The sequence below is a fragment of the Salvelinus namaycush genome, chromosome 16, assembly GCF_016432855.1.
Source record: "Salvelinus namaycush isolate Seneca chromosome 16, SaNama_1.0, whole genome shotgun sequence".
Classification (NCBI taxonomy): Eukaryota; Metazoa; Chordata; class Actinopteri; order Salmoniformes; family Salmonidae; genus Salvelinus; species Salvelinus namaycush.
In genome coordinates, this window is record NC_052322.1 from 2858898 (window position 1) to 2874293 (window position 15396).

At 45.1% G+C, this 15396-nt stretch overlaps 1 protein-coding gene across 1 annotated transcript in view; it reads right to left on the reverse strand.

Annotated features, from left to right (window-relative positions):
- The window catches only part of LOC120060579 (liprin-alpha-3-like), a 54516-nt gene that overhangs the window by 26788 nt on the left and 12332 nt on the right, over positions 1 to 15396 (reverse strand). Inside the window, exons 7-14 of the mRNA XM_039009951.1 lie at positions 12091 to 12183; positions 10662 to 10714; positions 10118 to 10211; positions 9678 to 9812; positions 9370 to 9453; positions 3019 to 3150; positions 2822 to 2884; positions 2233 to 2312 (exon numbers count right to left, since the gene is read on the reverse strand). Coding sequence (XP_038865879.1) covers positions 2233 to 2312; positions 2822 to 2884; positions 3019 to 3150; positions 9370 to 9453; positions 9678 to 9812; positions 10118 to 10211; positions 10662 to 10714; positions 12091 to 12183 — 734 coding nt within the window. The remainder of the gene's footprint in view (positions 1 to 2232; positions 2313 to 2821; positions 2885 to 3018; positions 3151 to 9369; positions 9454 to 9677; positions 9813 to 10117; positions 10212 to 10661; positions 10715 to 12090; positions 12184 to 15396) is intronic.

Sequence of the window (15396 nt, forward strand, 5' to 3'; positions counted from 1 at the left end):
AATGATGCGGTGTGACTCGAGTTTCACCATCAGCTTGAAGACGGTTTCCCCTTTTTGGTCAGTCTTAGCGGAGGGGGGAGAGCTGAGGGACGGTTCAACGATGAGAGGCAGAACCTCTGATGTTATCCCTCCGCTGAGACTGACCATCAGATGCAGGCACCATCAGTCCAGTAAAATGTAGAAAGCAAATAATTTAAATTTATGCTCACTTAGCTGTGTCTCACAAGTAATACAACAAATGATGATCTATTACCAGTGTGATCATATACATCAAGTTTTTAAATACAATTTGATAATGGTTTGAGAGGAACAACATTGGCAGGGCAATTCAATCATAGCCAATATGCAGTGATAATATATTGGGCCTATAGCATACTGCACAAACCTCATTGATACAAAACTGTTTTTAATAGATTACTGTTGCATAGGCTTACGTTTTTTAAGTAATGTAAAAAAACAAAAAACATCTGTGCTGTAGATCTCAGCCTGCATAGGGCAGTGGTCACCAAAAAAGTTAGTTGACCACTGCCCAAAAGAGTTAGTCATATTTTGTAAGATGAGAAAATAAAAATACTTTATTCGTTATAGCACATCTTTCAGAATGTATTTCCCTCATTTCCTGAAAAAAAAAGTGATGCATTTCTTCAGGATCGGTGGGTCCCCCACGTGACGGTTACATAGGCTAACGTAGGCTAATGCGATTAGCATGAAGTTGTAAGTAACCATAACATTTCCCAGGACATAGACACATCTGATATTGGCAGAAAGCTTCAATTCTTGTTAATCTAACTGCACTGTCCAATTTACAGTAGCTATTACAGTGAAAGAATACCATGCTCTTGTTTGAGGAGAGTGCACAGTTCTGAACTTGAAAAGTTATGAATAAACCAATTAGGCACATTTGGGCAGACTTGGTACAACATTTTGAACAGAAATGCAATGGTTCATTGGATCAGTCTTAAACTTTGCATATACACTGCTGCCATCTAGTAGCCAACATCTAAATTGTGCCTGGGCTGGAATAATATTTTTTGGCTTTTTCTCTTGCATTTCAAAGATGATGGTACAAAAAATCATAATTTTTTTCTTTTTTTTTCTTTGTATTTTCTTTTACCAGATCTAATGTGTTATATTCTCCTACATTCATTTCACATTTCCACAAACTTCAGTGTTTCCTTTAAAATTATATCACAAATATGCATATCCTTTCTTCAATGCCTGAGCTACAGGCAGTTAGTTTTGGGTATGTCATTTTAGGTGAAAATTGAAAAAAAGGGGCGGATCCTAAAGTGGTTTTAATGAAAAAAGTTAACATTTGTAAATTGAGTGAAATTGTGACATTTTATCCTCAATCACAATATATGCTTTATTTTTTACACTACATTAGAAAGAAATCTAATGCTACCTCAACTAACAGAAAGTGAGAAGAACACCAGCGACTCATGTGGCAGGCCGGGCGCAGTGCGGGCTAACCAAGGGAGCCAGGTGCACGGTGTTTCCTCCGACACATTGGTGTGGCTGGCTTCCGGGTTGGAGGCGCGCTGTGTTAAGAAGCAGTGCGGCTTGGTTGGGTTGTGTTTCGGAGGACGCATGGCTTTCGACCTTCGTCTCTCCCGAGCCCGTACGGGAGTTGTAGCGATGAGACAAGATAGTAATTACTAGCAATTGGATACCACGAAAATTGGGGAGAAAAGGGGGTAAAAAATGTTATATTTTTTTAATTAGTATTTTTGTGATGTCACAAAAAGCCCTTAATAATCTTGCCTCCATCCAGCCTCCTGAATCCAAGTGTTTGACATTGGGGAGGGGACCAGTAACTTTAAGATACAATTTTATCAATGTAGAAGCAACAGTCATTTTTTTCATACTTTGGTAGTCCTACTTTGATCTGGTTTCATCCAATTATCATCCAATTTCGTGAAAAACATGATTTTGCCTGTCCAGGACCTTTAACCATCAGTGACTTGTCACCAACCATTATTTTTGTTGGTTTTGAGGGTATTAGGGCATAACATATTGATAATATCTCTGCTCTAAACTCTTTGCTTTGGTCGTCTTAGCAAAATATAAAACAAACATTTAGAAAGTCTATCATTTAGGAGTGGTACAGTGTTCATAACATGATCCTCTGACAAGGGGTGGATAACTTTTCCCTCGAGAGAACAAATGTGTTTATTTTATGCTTTTATCAAATGTATTTATAAATACCCTTGCAGCTCAATTGTGGCTAACCTGGAATAGGAAGAGCCAGGCCTCCCCCTCAGTTGATCCACCTCCAGCTGAATCCTCTCCAGCTCGGCTATGAGCTGGTCCTGGGAGAGAGAGATGGGAGCACAGTACAGGATAACATTATATTCCAGTAAAGAAAAGTGCCTACTTGTTTACATGCATCTATTTCCATACTAAAATAACAAAACAAAGAACACATATACGAATCACTAAAGAACAGACAGAACTGACAAAACTACAAGATCACAGAAGTCTTTGTCTGTTGGCAAAACCAACATATTGTTATCAGTGCAGAGCAGTGTGACTGGTCTCCAGTTCTCGCGGCGAAACAGACAAACCCTTGCGATGATAGATTCAATTGCATATTGAGACTGGGGAGGGTAAACTATCCACACTAGTATCCCAAAAAGGGTTTGCAAAAGTCAGTGTATAGCCCTAAAAACAACCGATGAGTAAGACCCGAGTCCAAAGTTATAAATCAGTATAAAGTACTGCTGATGTCCTCATTCCATGTATCGACAGACGTAAAGTACAACAACGATGTACATATTGAAATCGGATCAACTGGATACAATAAGGGGAAGATATGTACCTTGTTTGCTAAAAGATCATCTTGGATTTTCTTCATGTTTGCTAACTCCTCTGACAGTACATTCTAGAAGAGTAGAGGAGTGATTATGCCAAGTTTACTCATGTTTGCCATTGATTGTGTCGATAAAAAAAATACTTATGATTATTGATGGCAATATTAGCTTAATTTAGCATATGGCTAACAATGCCTTATAGTACCTTCTCCTCTAGGGCAGCCATTCTCTCTTTGAGGTGAAGCTGCAGTCGCTCGTTGGACTCAGACAGTAGCTTGTCCACCATATCCGAGAGGCGTTTGTTGTGTTCGTCATTCATTTTCTCTCTCTGCCTTGCCTGAAACAGATGGAATTACGTAGTGAGGGTCAAGGTAGAGAAAAGAAAAAGCTGAAGAAACCGTGAGCTTTTGGGTAAGAATAAGAGTTCATACAGTTCATAAAGACAGGATTGGGTTTAAATTGATTGGCCAAAATGGAGGGTAAGGAACACATTGTAACACATGGCCACTTTAGTAGGTAAAGTATAGCAGGTATAATGCTTTGTAACTTGTTATAAGCATGTATGAGACTTTATAATAGACCACTGTAAACCCCAAGGCATTTTTTTATCAAATAATTATAGTAAGTTGAACTCAAAAGTCAAGTTAAGTTATGATAACAAATTAACTTTTTTCCCAGCTTGTTCTACTGCAGGTGCATTTTCTAAAATCGTTTTTAATACCTGTGTTTTGCATGTACATTGAGTGATTGATTAATCTTATGCTACACTAAAAATAAATAACATACATTTTTCTAAACAAATCCAGTCATTTAGTTAGAATTTTTGCACCCTTCCAGTTCCAGTTTAAAAGGCTTATGCAGTCTCCTCTCACTGTTCCTAACCCTGGCAGTCATTATGAATGCAGGTTGCTGGTGAATAACTGATATCAACGGATATCCTAACTCTGGCTGGATTCCAATAGGAATTGCACATCACTTTGCAAGCCATCATAATGTGACCTGCAGGTAGTGTTGTAGTGACGGGAAACTAACGTTTTCTGAATGCTTCGGTGCTTTCACCAAATTGTGCCAAAGAACGGTTCATTACTCAGAGCTTCATTATCTGTTCACAATGCACATAAGTGACATCTGCTGGTTAGCAATAAAAAGCAGCGTGTGATTATCAGATAGCCGTTTTTTTTCATCTAAGCGTCTTGATGCAATGGTAAGTCGCTGGCTATAATAGCCTATAATCAGTTGGAATAACAGGTATGCATGTTACAACACGCTTCTTTGTTTTTCCTTCAAGTTTACTATCTTTCAAAAAACTGTATCTATGGCATTATTTAGGATTCTTAACACAGACGCACACTATACTAAATAGAAAAATAAATATTTTAACAACAGTCCAGAAATTGTGGTTTCACATAAATCAAATCAAATTCTATTGGTCACATACACGTGTTTAGCAGATGTTATTGCCGGTGTAGCGAAATGCTTGTGTAGCGAAATTCAACTTCATTGGACCTCATACCCCTCACATCCCTGAGTGTTCCATAGTTCACTACTCTACCTGCTTAGCTACCGGTCAGGTGAAACATTTTGTACAAAATCCTAACTACACTGAACAAAAATATAAATGCAACAATTTCAAAGATTTTACTGAGTTACAGTTCATATAAGGAAATCAGTCTATTGAAATGAAGTCATTAGGCCCTAATCTATGGATTTCACATGACTGGGAATACAGATATGCATCTGTCGGTCACGATACATTACGATACGTATGTGGTCACCTGCTTGTCGAACATCTCATTCCAAAATCATGGGCATTAATATGGAGTTGGTCCCCCCCATTTGCTGCTACACCAGCCTCCACTCTTCTGTGAAGGGGCCTTGCTTCCATTCAGTCACGAGCATTAGTTAGATCGGGCACTGATGGGCAATTAGGCCTGGCTTGCAGTTGGCGTTCCAATGCATCCCAAAGGTATTCGATATGGTGGAGGGCAGGGCTCTTTGCAGGCCAGTCAAGTTCTTCCACACCAATCTTAACAAACCATTTCTGTATGGACCTCACTTTTGTTTTGCTCGTTGAGAGAATGCCAAGAGTGTACAAAGTTGTCATCAAGGCAAAGGGTGTCTACCATGAAGAATCTCAAATACAAAATATATTTTGATTTGGTAAACACTTTGTTGGTTACTACATGATTCCATATGTGTTATTTCATAATTTTGATGTCTTCACAGTTATTCTACAATGTAGAAAATAGTAAAAAATTAAGAAAAACCCTGGAATGAGTAAGTGTGTACAAACGTTTGACTGGGACTGTACATGTATGTAGAGGGGCGGCAGGTAGCCTAGTGGTTAGAGCATTGGGCCAGTAACCGAAAGGTTGCTAGTTCTAAATCCCCAAGCTAAATCCCCAAGGTAAAAATCTGTCATTCTGCTTCTGAACAAGGCAGTTAACCCACTGTTCCTAGGCCGTCATTGTAAATAAGAATTTGTTCTTAAAGCCTTGCCTAGTTAAATAAAAAATAAAAAAATAGAGGTAAAGTGACTATGCATGTATAATAAACAGATAGTAGTAGCAGTGTAAAAAATGTGGGGTGGGGACAATGCAAATAGTCCAAGTTGCCATTTGATTAGCTGTTCAGAAGTCTTATGGCTTGGGGTTAAAAGCTGTTAAGAAGCCTTTTGGACATAGACTTGGCGCTCTGGTACCGCTTGCTGTGCGTTAGCAGAGAACAGTCTATGACTAGGATGGCTGGAGTCTTTGGCAAATTTTGGAGCCTTTCTCTGACACCGCCTGGTATAGATGCCGTACGCACTACCCGCTGTAGTGCCGTGTTAGTCGGAGGCCGAGCAGTTGCCATACCAGGCGGTGATGCAACCAGTCAGGATGCTCTCGATGGTGCAGCTGTAGAACGTTTTGAGGATCTGAGGACCAGGGCCAAATATTTTCAGTCTCCTGAGGGGGAAGAGGCAAAATTGTGCCCTCTTCACGACTGTCTTGCTGTGTTTGGACCATGATAGTTTTTTGGCGATGTGTTCACCAAGGAACTTGAAGCTCTCAACCTGCTCCACTACAGTTCAGTCGATGAGAATGGGGGCGTGCTTGGTCCTCCTTTGCCTGTAGTCCACAATCATCTCCTTAGTATTGATCATGTTGAGGGAGAGGTTATCCTGGCACCACACTGCCAGGTCTCTGACCTTCTCCCTATCGTTGTCGGTGATCAGGCCTACCACTGTTGTGTCTTCTGCAAACTTAATGCTGGTGTTGGAGTCGTACTTGACCATGCAGTCATGGGTGAACAGGGAGTACAGGAGGGGACTGAGCACGCACTCCTGAGGGTCCCCTGTGTTGGGGATCAGAGTGGCAGATGTGTTGTTACCTACCCTTACCACCTGGGGGCGGCCCTTCAGGATGTCCAGGATCCAGTTGCAGAGGGAGGTGTTTAGTCCCAGGGTCCTTAGCTTAGTGATGAGCTTTGAGCGCACTATGGTGTTGAACGCTGAGCTGTAGTCAATGAATAACATTCTCACGTGGGTGTTCCTTTTGTCCAGGTGGGAAAGGGCAGTGTGGAGTGCAATAGAGATTGCATCATCTGTGGACCTGTTGGGGATGGTATGCAAATTGGAGTGGGTCTAGGGTTTCTGGGATAATGGTGTTGATGTGAGCTATGACCAGCCTTTCAAAGCACTTCATGTCTACCGACGTGAGTGCTACGTGTCTGTAGTCATTTAGGCAGGTCACATTGGTGTTCTTGGGCAAAAGGACTATGGTGGTCTGCTTGAAACATGTTGGTATTACAGACTTGGTCAGGGATAAGTTGAAAATGTCAGTGAAGACACTTGCCAGTTGGTAAGCGCATGTCCGGAGTGCGGCCTTGTGAATGTTGACCTGTTTAAAGGTCTTACTCACATCGGCTACAGAGAGCGTGATCACACAGTCGTCCAGAACAGCTGATCCTCTCATGCATGCTTCCGTGTTGCTTGCCTCGAAGCGAGCATATAAGTAATTTAGATCGTCTGGTAGGCTAGTGTCACTGGTTAGCTCGCGGCTGTGCTTCCCTTTGTAGTCTTTAATAGTTTGCAAGCTCTGCCACTTCCGACAATCACCGGAGCCGGTATAGTACGATTCAATCTTAGTCCTGTATTGACGCTTTGCCTGTTTGATGGGTTGTCGGATGGCATAGAGGGATTTCTTGTAAGCGTCCGGGTTAGAGTCCCGCTCCTTGAAAGTAGTAGCTCTGCCCTTCAGCTCAGTGCGGATGTTGCCTGTAATCCATGGCTTCTGGTTGGGGTATGTACGTATGGTCACTGTGGGGACAACGTTATCGATGCACTTATTGATGAAGTCAGTGACTGATGTGGTGTACTCGTCAGTGCCATCGGAAGAATCCCGGAACATATTCCAGTCTGAGCTAGCAAAACCCGCAGATGCTAAGTCCTGTGGCTTAGCATCTGCGTCATCTGACCACTTCCTTTTTGAGCGAGCCACTGGTACTTCCTGCTTTAGTTTTTGCTTGTTAGCAGGAATAAGGAGGATAGAGTTATGGTCAGATTTGCCAAATGGAGGGCGAGGGAGAGCTTTGTACGCGTCGCTGTGTGTGGAGTAAAGGTGGTCTAGAGTTTGTTTGTTTTTTCCTCTGGTTGCACGTTTAACATGCTGGTAGAAATTAGGTAAACCAGATTTAAGTTCCCCTGCATTAAAGTCCCTGGCCACTAGGAGCACCGCCTCTGGATGAGCATTTTCTTGTTTGCTTTTAGCCTTATAGAGCTCTTTGAGTGCCGTCTTAGTGCCAGTATCAGTTTGTAGTGGTAGATAGACAGCTACGAAAAATACAGATGAAAACTCTCTTGGGATACTCCACCTTAGGCGAGCAAAACCTTGAGACTTCCTTAATATTAGATTTTGTGCACCAGCTGTTATCGACACATAGACACAGACCGCCACCCCATGTCTTACCGGAGGCAGCTGTTCTATCTTGCCGATGGACCGAAAACCCTGTCAGCTGTATGTTATCCATGTCGTTGTTCAGCCACAACTCGGTGAAACATAAGATATTACAGTTTTTAATGTCCTGTTGGTAGGATAGCCTTGATCTGAGCTCATCCATTTTGTTATTCAATGATTGCACGTTGGCTAATAGGACTGACGGTAGAGGGGGATTACTCATTCGCCGTTGGATCCTTACAAGGCCCCCCGACTTGTTGGAAAGGTTGCATCCTATGACGGTGCAACGTTGAATGTCACTGAGCTCTTCAGTACGGGCCATTCTACTGCCAATGTTTGTCTATGGAGATTGCATGGCTGTGTGCTCGATTTTATACACCTGTCAGAGACGGGTGTGGCTGAAATAGCCAAATCCACTAATTTGAAGGACTTTTGGCCATGTAGTGTAAAAAAAAGTTAAAGTAGGGGCGCGGATCAGAACACCAGTCAGTATCTGGTGTGACCACCATTTGCCTCATGCAGCTCGACAAATCTTCTTCACATAAAGTTGATCAGGCTGTTGATTGTGGCCTGTGGAATGTTGTCCCACTCCTCTTCAATGGCTGTGCAAAGTAGCTGGATATTGGCAGGAACTGGAACCCGCTGTCGATCCAGAAAATCCCAAACATGCTCTGTCTGGTAAGTAATTCAGGCCATGGCCATTTTTAGCTTCCATGAATTGTGTACAGGTCCTTGCGACATGGGGCCGTGAATTATCATGCTGAAACATGAGGTGATGGCGGTGGATGAATGGCAGGATAATGGGCCTCAGGATTTAGTCATTTTTGAGAAATAAGATATTTTATTTTTTATTTAACCTTTATTTAACAAGGCAAGTCAGTTAAGAACAAATTATAATTTACAATGACGGCCTACACCAGACAAACCCTAACCTGGACGACGCTGGGCCAATTGTGCGCCGCCCTATGGGACTCCCAATCACGGCCGGTTGTGATAATGCCTGGAATCGAACCAGGGTCTGTAGTAATGCCTCTAGCACTGCAGTGCCTTAGACCGCCACTTGGGAGTTTGGCAGGGTTTGGCAGCTATAGGCTGTCATTGTAAATAAGAATTTGTTCTTAACTGACTTGCCTAGTTAAATAAAGGTTAAATAAAAATTTTAAAAAATGTCTGTCACTAACAATTACAGTCATAAGTGGTAATTCTGCAATTCACTCGAAAAGGCAAGCTGATACCGTCCAACTCAAATCTGGATCCCCCTACAGCATGTGTCAAACTCATTCCACGGAAAGTCGAGTGTCTGCGGGTTTTCCTTCCTCCCTTGTACTTGGTTGATGAGTTAAGGTCACTAATTAGTAAGAAACCTACCTCACCTGGTTGTCTAGGTCTTACCTGAAAGAAATAAACTCAAAATCAGCAGACACTAGGCCCTCCATGGAACGAGTTTGACACCCCTGCCCTACAGGGTCACATCGACTCTATCGATTTGAGTAATGACTCCAAAATCACTTTAAGTAACTGTACTCAGATATATTTAGTGCAACAGGTTTCCTAAAAATGTTTGAATAATGACAGCACATTGGGGTTTACAGTGTACAAACAAATACTGCATTTATTACCCTCTGCAACTCCTGATTCTTCTCTTCAAGTTGTGCCTCGATCTGTCGTAGTCGCTCCTCAAAGTTTCCATGGCGTTCCTCTGCCTAAATAGAAAAGATAGTGTCTGTATATGAGATCAAATATAAACTCAGACTAACACACGGACAAATAGTTGGGTTGCCAAAAGGGAGGACAACTCAGGTCATACAGACGGACGGACGGTAGAAAGTGGACAGACAGACAGAACCAAGCAGTTTCACAGACAGTCAGAAATATCCACATGAGTAAACAGAACAAACAGAGTGAACTTAGACATCCAGTACAGTACCTTGTTGAGGGCAGCCACTCTTTGGGCGAGCTGGGCCTCAATCTCGGGCAGTGTTTCGGCCCGCTGCAGGGTCTGCTGGAGTTTCTGCTTGGCGTCCTCCAGACGCTCCTGGAACTGCCTGTTCTTCTCCTCACTCTGACAGCACACAGGACGAGAAAGAGGGAAGAGAGCAGATGAAGTCAGGGATATTTTTATACAATCTAGGTCTGAGCCCGAGGGCCGGTTTTCTGGACTCAGATTAAGCCTAGTCCTGGACTAACACACACTTTTAATGGAGATACTCCATTGAGAATGACTTAAATCTAGGTACAGGAAATTGGCTGTAAGAATCTGGCCCTAAGTATTAAAAGACAATGCTACTCTGGATATAACCTACTCCTTTTTACAGGGTTATTGTACATCTATGTAAGCCACCCTTGTAGTCGTTTGTTAACCATTACCTGTCTGTGCAGTGACTCCTTGCTGGCCAGCTCATTCTCCAGCTTGTCTTTGATGTCATGTAGAGAGGTTGCTTCCCTCTGAGCACTAAGGTACCTGCAAACAACATGGACACATGGTGATGTGATGGTAAGGAAGGTGGATAACACCAACGGTGAACGTTGGTCGGGCCGATGACCGGCAGTGTGTAATGTCAGTGTTAACGCTGACAAAGCTTATTTGGCACAATAGGAGTGTAAACGTTTTCGAAACAAAGTTGATGTGCATTTATGCTCCACTACATCCCTGACCATTAGTTATGCACGTCCGCTCTTCACTGTATGTACAGTATGCAGACACAAGCCAACTATTGCAGTGTGCTGTAACGATTGAAAAATACCCAGGCATTGAGATAAAGACGAAACGTACATGTGTTGTGACACCTTGGTGACAGCTTTTCAGATAATGAGGAGGAAAAACCTGGTAGTTTGGCACCATTGTACTGGGTGTAGAAAAAGGGGAAATGAAAAATCACACAAGCCAGTATCATATCAAATAGAGAGTTACCTGCGTTCTAATGTAGTAATCCTCTCCTCCATATCCTCCCTCTGGCACAGAGCCTGAACGATGCAGAAATGTAGTGAAGCATGGTTAATCATCCAAATAAATATATGATTATACATTACACATTGTGAATATCACAAACTGTATAAAATGGTAACCTAAACATTTGACTGAGAAATGTGCACATTTATATGAATTGACTATTCATTATCACATTTGTTCAGTCATTTAATATGTGCACAGGCTTTTTTGTCACCTAGGGCTCGTCTTATAGCTACTCTTTCTTTCATATTCAATATTAATTGACATGCTTAATAATATTATAATATATATATATTCTTAGGGAAAGCCCCCTTTTTTTCAAATTTTCGCCTAAATGACATACCCAAATCTAACTGCCTGTAGCTCAGGCCCTGAAGCAAGGATATGCATATTCTTGGTACCATTTTGAAAGTAAACACTTTGAAGTTTGTGGAAATGTGAATTGAATGTAGGAGAATATAACACAGGAGCATGCATGACTCGACCTTCACCTCTAACGAGCCAATTGGGGAGTTGCAGCGATGAGCCAAGTATGCTTGTGGCCATACCACCCAGAACATGTCTGATCTTGGTAACTAAGCAGGGTCGGGCCTGGTGAGTACTTGGATGGGAGACAGCCTTGGAATACCAGAGTGCTGTAAGCTCAATTTTAACTGACCAAAAATTATTATGCATCATTAACTACATGTTTGGACTTTTACATTTGGGACCATTATTTAACTAGGCAAGTTAGTTAAGAACAAATTCTTATTTACAATGACGGCCTACCCTAGCCAAACCCTAACCCGGACAATGCTGGGCCAATTGTGCACCGCCCTATTGGACTCCCAATCACGGCCGATTGTGATACAGCCTGGAATCGAACCAGGGTCTGTAGTGACGCCTCTAGCACTGAGATGCAGTGCCTTAGACCGCTGCGCCACTCAGGAGCCACTCGGGAGCTATATGATATATTGCCACTGATCCATGATGAATATAACTCATTAATGCATCTTTTCCCGTAATTCATACTAGGCATTCTTATGCTCTGTGCTTTGAGATATTTGCATTGGATGCACATAATGGGATAGAAAAGCAGCTTGAACAGAGAGGCTTTGGGAACTGATAGAATGTAAGGCATGGGGTGTGTAAAAATCGATTCTCCAGGCCTTACTTGAGCATCTAAAACTAGATAGAAAGTACTGTATGTAGAAATTATAATTGCCCTATATAATTTTTAAATAACGGTCCTTTTTTTGTCACTCAAATTGATTTTGACAAACAAATAGGTCATAAAAAAAATCACTACAGCCCTCCGTTGAACTTCGTAATACCGATGTGGCCCTCGAACGAAAAAGGTTTCCCACCCCTGACCAAAGGCCTTGGTCAGGAACAGATTGGCCCGACTGACCTCCTTCACGTCCCTCTGGAGCTTCTTATTGGCCTCCTCCGACTTTGTCACCTCCCTCCTGGCGGTTGCAAGCTGTTCCTCTATTTCCCCAACCTGAAATGACATGAGGAAGAGCAATAAGATGATAAGGGACAATAAAGGACTATTACAGGATAGAGGGCCTTTATGTGTGAAGCCGTGAAGCACTGGTTTGGGTAGAGGCAGGTTTTTGGCAATTATATAGAAAAGAGTGTCATGTACAATGATCAGGCTGTGTGGGTTTTGTCAAACAGATTAAATGTTATTGTCACGCCCTGGCCTTAGTTATCTTTGTTTTCTGTATTATTTTAGTTAGGTCAGGGTGTGACAGGGGGGGATGTTTGTGTGTATTTGTCTCGTCTTGGGTGGTTGTATTGTATAGGGGGTTTTGTTGAGTGTATGGGGTTGTGTTCAGTATAGATGTTTAGGAAAGTCTATGGTTGCCTGGTTTGGTTCTCAATCAGAGACAGCTGTTTATTGTTGTCTCTGATTGGGAGCCATATTTAAGGCAGCCATAGGCATTAGGCTATTGTGGGTAATTGCCTATGTGATGTTGCATGTTTGCACTCAGTATTATAGCGGTCACGTTCGTTTGGTTATTTTGTATTGTTTGTTAAGTGTTCTTCGTTATTAAAAAGAAGAATGTATTTCTCTCACGCTGCGCCTTGGTCTCCTCACTACGACGATCGTGACAGAATTACCCACCATACCAGGACCAAGCAGCGTGGTAAACGGCAGGAGAAGCAGCAGCAGCAGCAGGAGAGGCTGCAGCAGCAGCAGCAGCAGCAGCAGGAGAGGCTGCACTATTTGGAGGAATGGACATGGGAGGACGAATTAGACGGCAAAGGACCCTGGGCAGAGCCAGGGGAATATCGCCGCCCCAAAGAAGAGCTGGAGGCAGCGAAGGCGGAGAGGCGCTATTATGAGGCGCTGGCACGGCAGAGCGGCTGGAGGCCCGAGAGGCAGCCCCAAAAATTTATTGGGGGGGGGGGGGGGGGGGGCACAAGGGGAGTGTGGCAGAGTCAGGAGTCAGACCTGAGCCAACTCCCCCTGCTTACCGTAAGGAGCCGGTCAGGGCGGAATTGGAGGTGAGCGACGCAGAGACAGTGAAGGAGTTAATGGGGAAATTGGAGGAAAGAGTTATGAGGGAGGTGCTGGTTTGGTGCATGAGGCACGACATCCGCCCGACTGAACGTGTCGTGGAGTTGATGTCACCGGGGACAGCTCTCCATACTCGTCCTGAGGTGCGTGCTAGCCGTCTGGTTAAGACTGTGCCAGCCTCACGCACTAGCCCTCCTGTGCGCCTCCCTAGCCCTGCACGTCCTCTGCCAGCTCGGCGCTACAGCTCTCCCAGCCGTGCTTCCAGTGGAGAGAGGGGGCGTCGTACCGGGCAGGCACCGTGTTATGCGGTGGAGTGCACGGTGTTCCCGGTGCGTGTGCTTAGCCCGGTGCGCAACATCCCAGCTCCCCACATCTGCCGGGCTAGGGTGAAGATCCAGCCAGGGCGGATGGTGCCAGCCCTGCTCTCAAGATCTCCAGTGCGCTTTCACAGTCCGGTCTACCCAGTGCCACCTCCACGCACCAGCCCTCCGGTGGCAGCCCCCCCGCACCAGGCTGTCTCTCCGTCTCATCGCTACAGAGTCTCCCGCCTGTCCGGCGCTGCCAGAGATTCAGCCCCTCAGTCCAGAGGCGCCAGAGCCAATCTGTCCAGCGCTGCCAGAGCCTTCCTCCTCTCCAGCGCTGCCGGAGTCTCCCGCCTGTCCGGCGCTGCCAGAGCTTCAGCCCCTCAGTCCAGAGGCGCCAGAGCCAATCTGCCCAGAGCTGCCCGTCTGCCCAGAGCCGTCAGAGCTGCCCGTCTGTCCCGAGCCGTCAGAGCCGCCCGTCTGTCCCGAGCCGTCAGAGCCGCCCGTCTGTCCCGAGCCGTCAGAGCCGCCCGTCTGTCCCGAGCCATCAGAGCCGCCCGTCTGTCCCGAGCCGTCAGAGCCGCCCGTCTGTCCCGAGCCGTCAGAGCCGCCCGTCTGTCCCGAGCCGTCAGAGCCGCCCGTCTGTCCCGAGCCGCTAGAGCCGTCCGCCAGCCAGGAGCAGCCAGAGCCGTCCGCCAGCCAGGAGCAGCCAGAGCCGCCCGCCAGCCAGGAGCAGCCAGAGCCGCCCGCCAGCCAGGAGCAGCCAGAGCCGCCCGCCAGCCAGGAGCAGCCAGAGCCGCCCGCCAGCCAGGAGCAGCCAGAGCCGCCCGCCAGCCAGGATCTTCCAGAGCCGCCCGCCAGCCAGGATCTGCCAGAGCCGCCAGCCAGCCAGGATCTGCCAGAGCCGCCAGCCAGCCAGGATCTGCCAGAGCCGCCAGCCAGCCAGGATCTGCCAGAGCCGCCAGCCAGCCAGGATCTGCCAGAGCCGCCAGTCAGCCAGGATCTGCCAGAGCCACCAAAGCGGGTATTAACTATGGTGGAGTGGGGGCCACGTCCCGCACCCGAGCCGCCGCCGTAGGAAGGCCCACCCGGACCCTCCCCTTCTGTGTCAGGTTTTGCGGCCGGAGTCCGCACCTTTGGGGGGGGGGGGGGGTACTGTCACGCCCTGGCCTTAGTTATCTTTGTTTGCTGTATTATTTTAGTTAGGTCAGGGTGTGACAGGGGGGGATGTTTGTGTGTATTTGTCTCGTCTTGGGTGGTTGTATTGTATAGGGGGTTTTGTTGAGTGTATGGGGTTGTGTTCAGTATAGATGTTTAGGAAAGTCTATGGTTGCCTGGTTTGGTTCTCAATCAGAGACAGCTGTTTATTGTTGTCTCTGATTGGGAGCCATATTTAAGGCAGCCATAGGCATTAGGCTATTGTGGGTAATTGTCTATGTGATGTTGCATGTTTGCACTCAGTATTATAGCGGTCACGTTCGTTTGGTTATTTTGTATTGTTAAGTGTTCTTCGTTATTAAAAAGAAGAATGTATTTCTCTCACGCTGCGCCTTGGTCTCCTCACTACGACGATCGTGACAGTTATAACTGTCCACAAGAGAGAAGAAGGGAACTGGTTTTAAGAATCTTCATACACCCCCCCCCCTCCCCCCACCTAATCTATTTTTCTTTACATTTCTTCTCTTTTCTCTCTCTTTCACTTGTTCTCGTTCACACTCTCTCACACAATAGTGTTGGGAATGGTTCGTAACAGTATAGGTTGCAATAAGCTCATATTATTCAACGGGTGGGTCTAATCCTGAATGCTGATTGGTTAAAAACGCATTCCAGCTGGTGTCTATTCCACAAGTTACCACCTGCTAAATCTATGATGTTAAAATGCCTA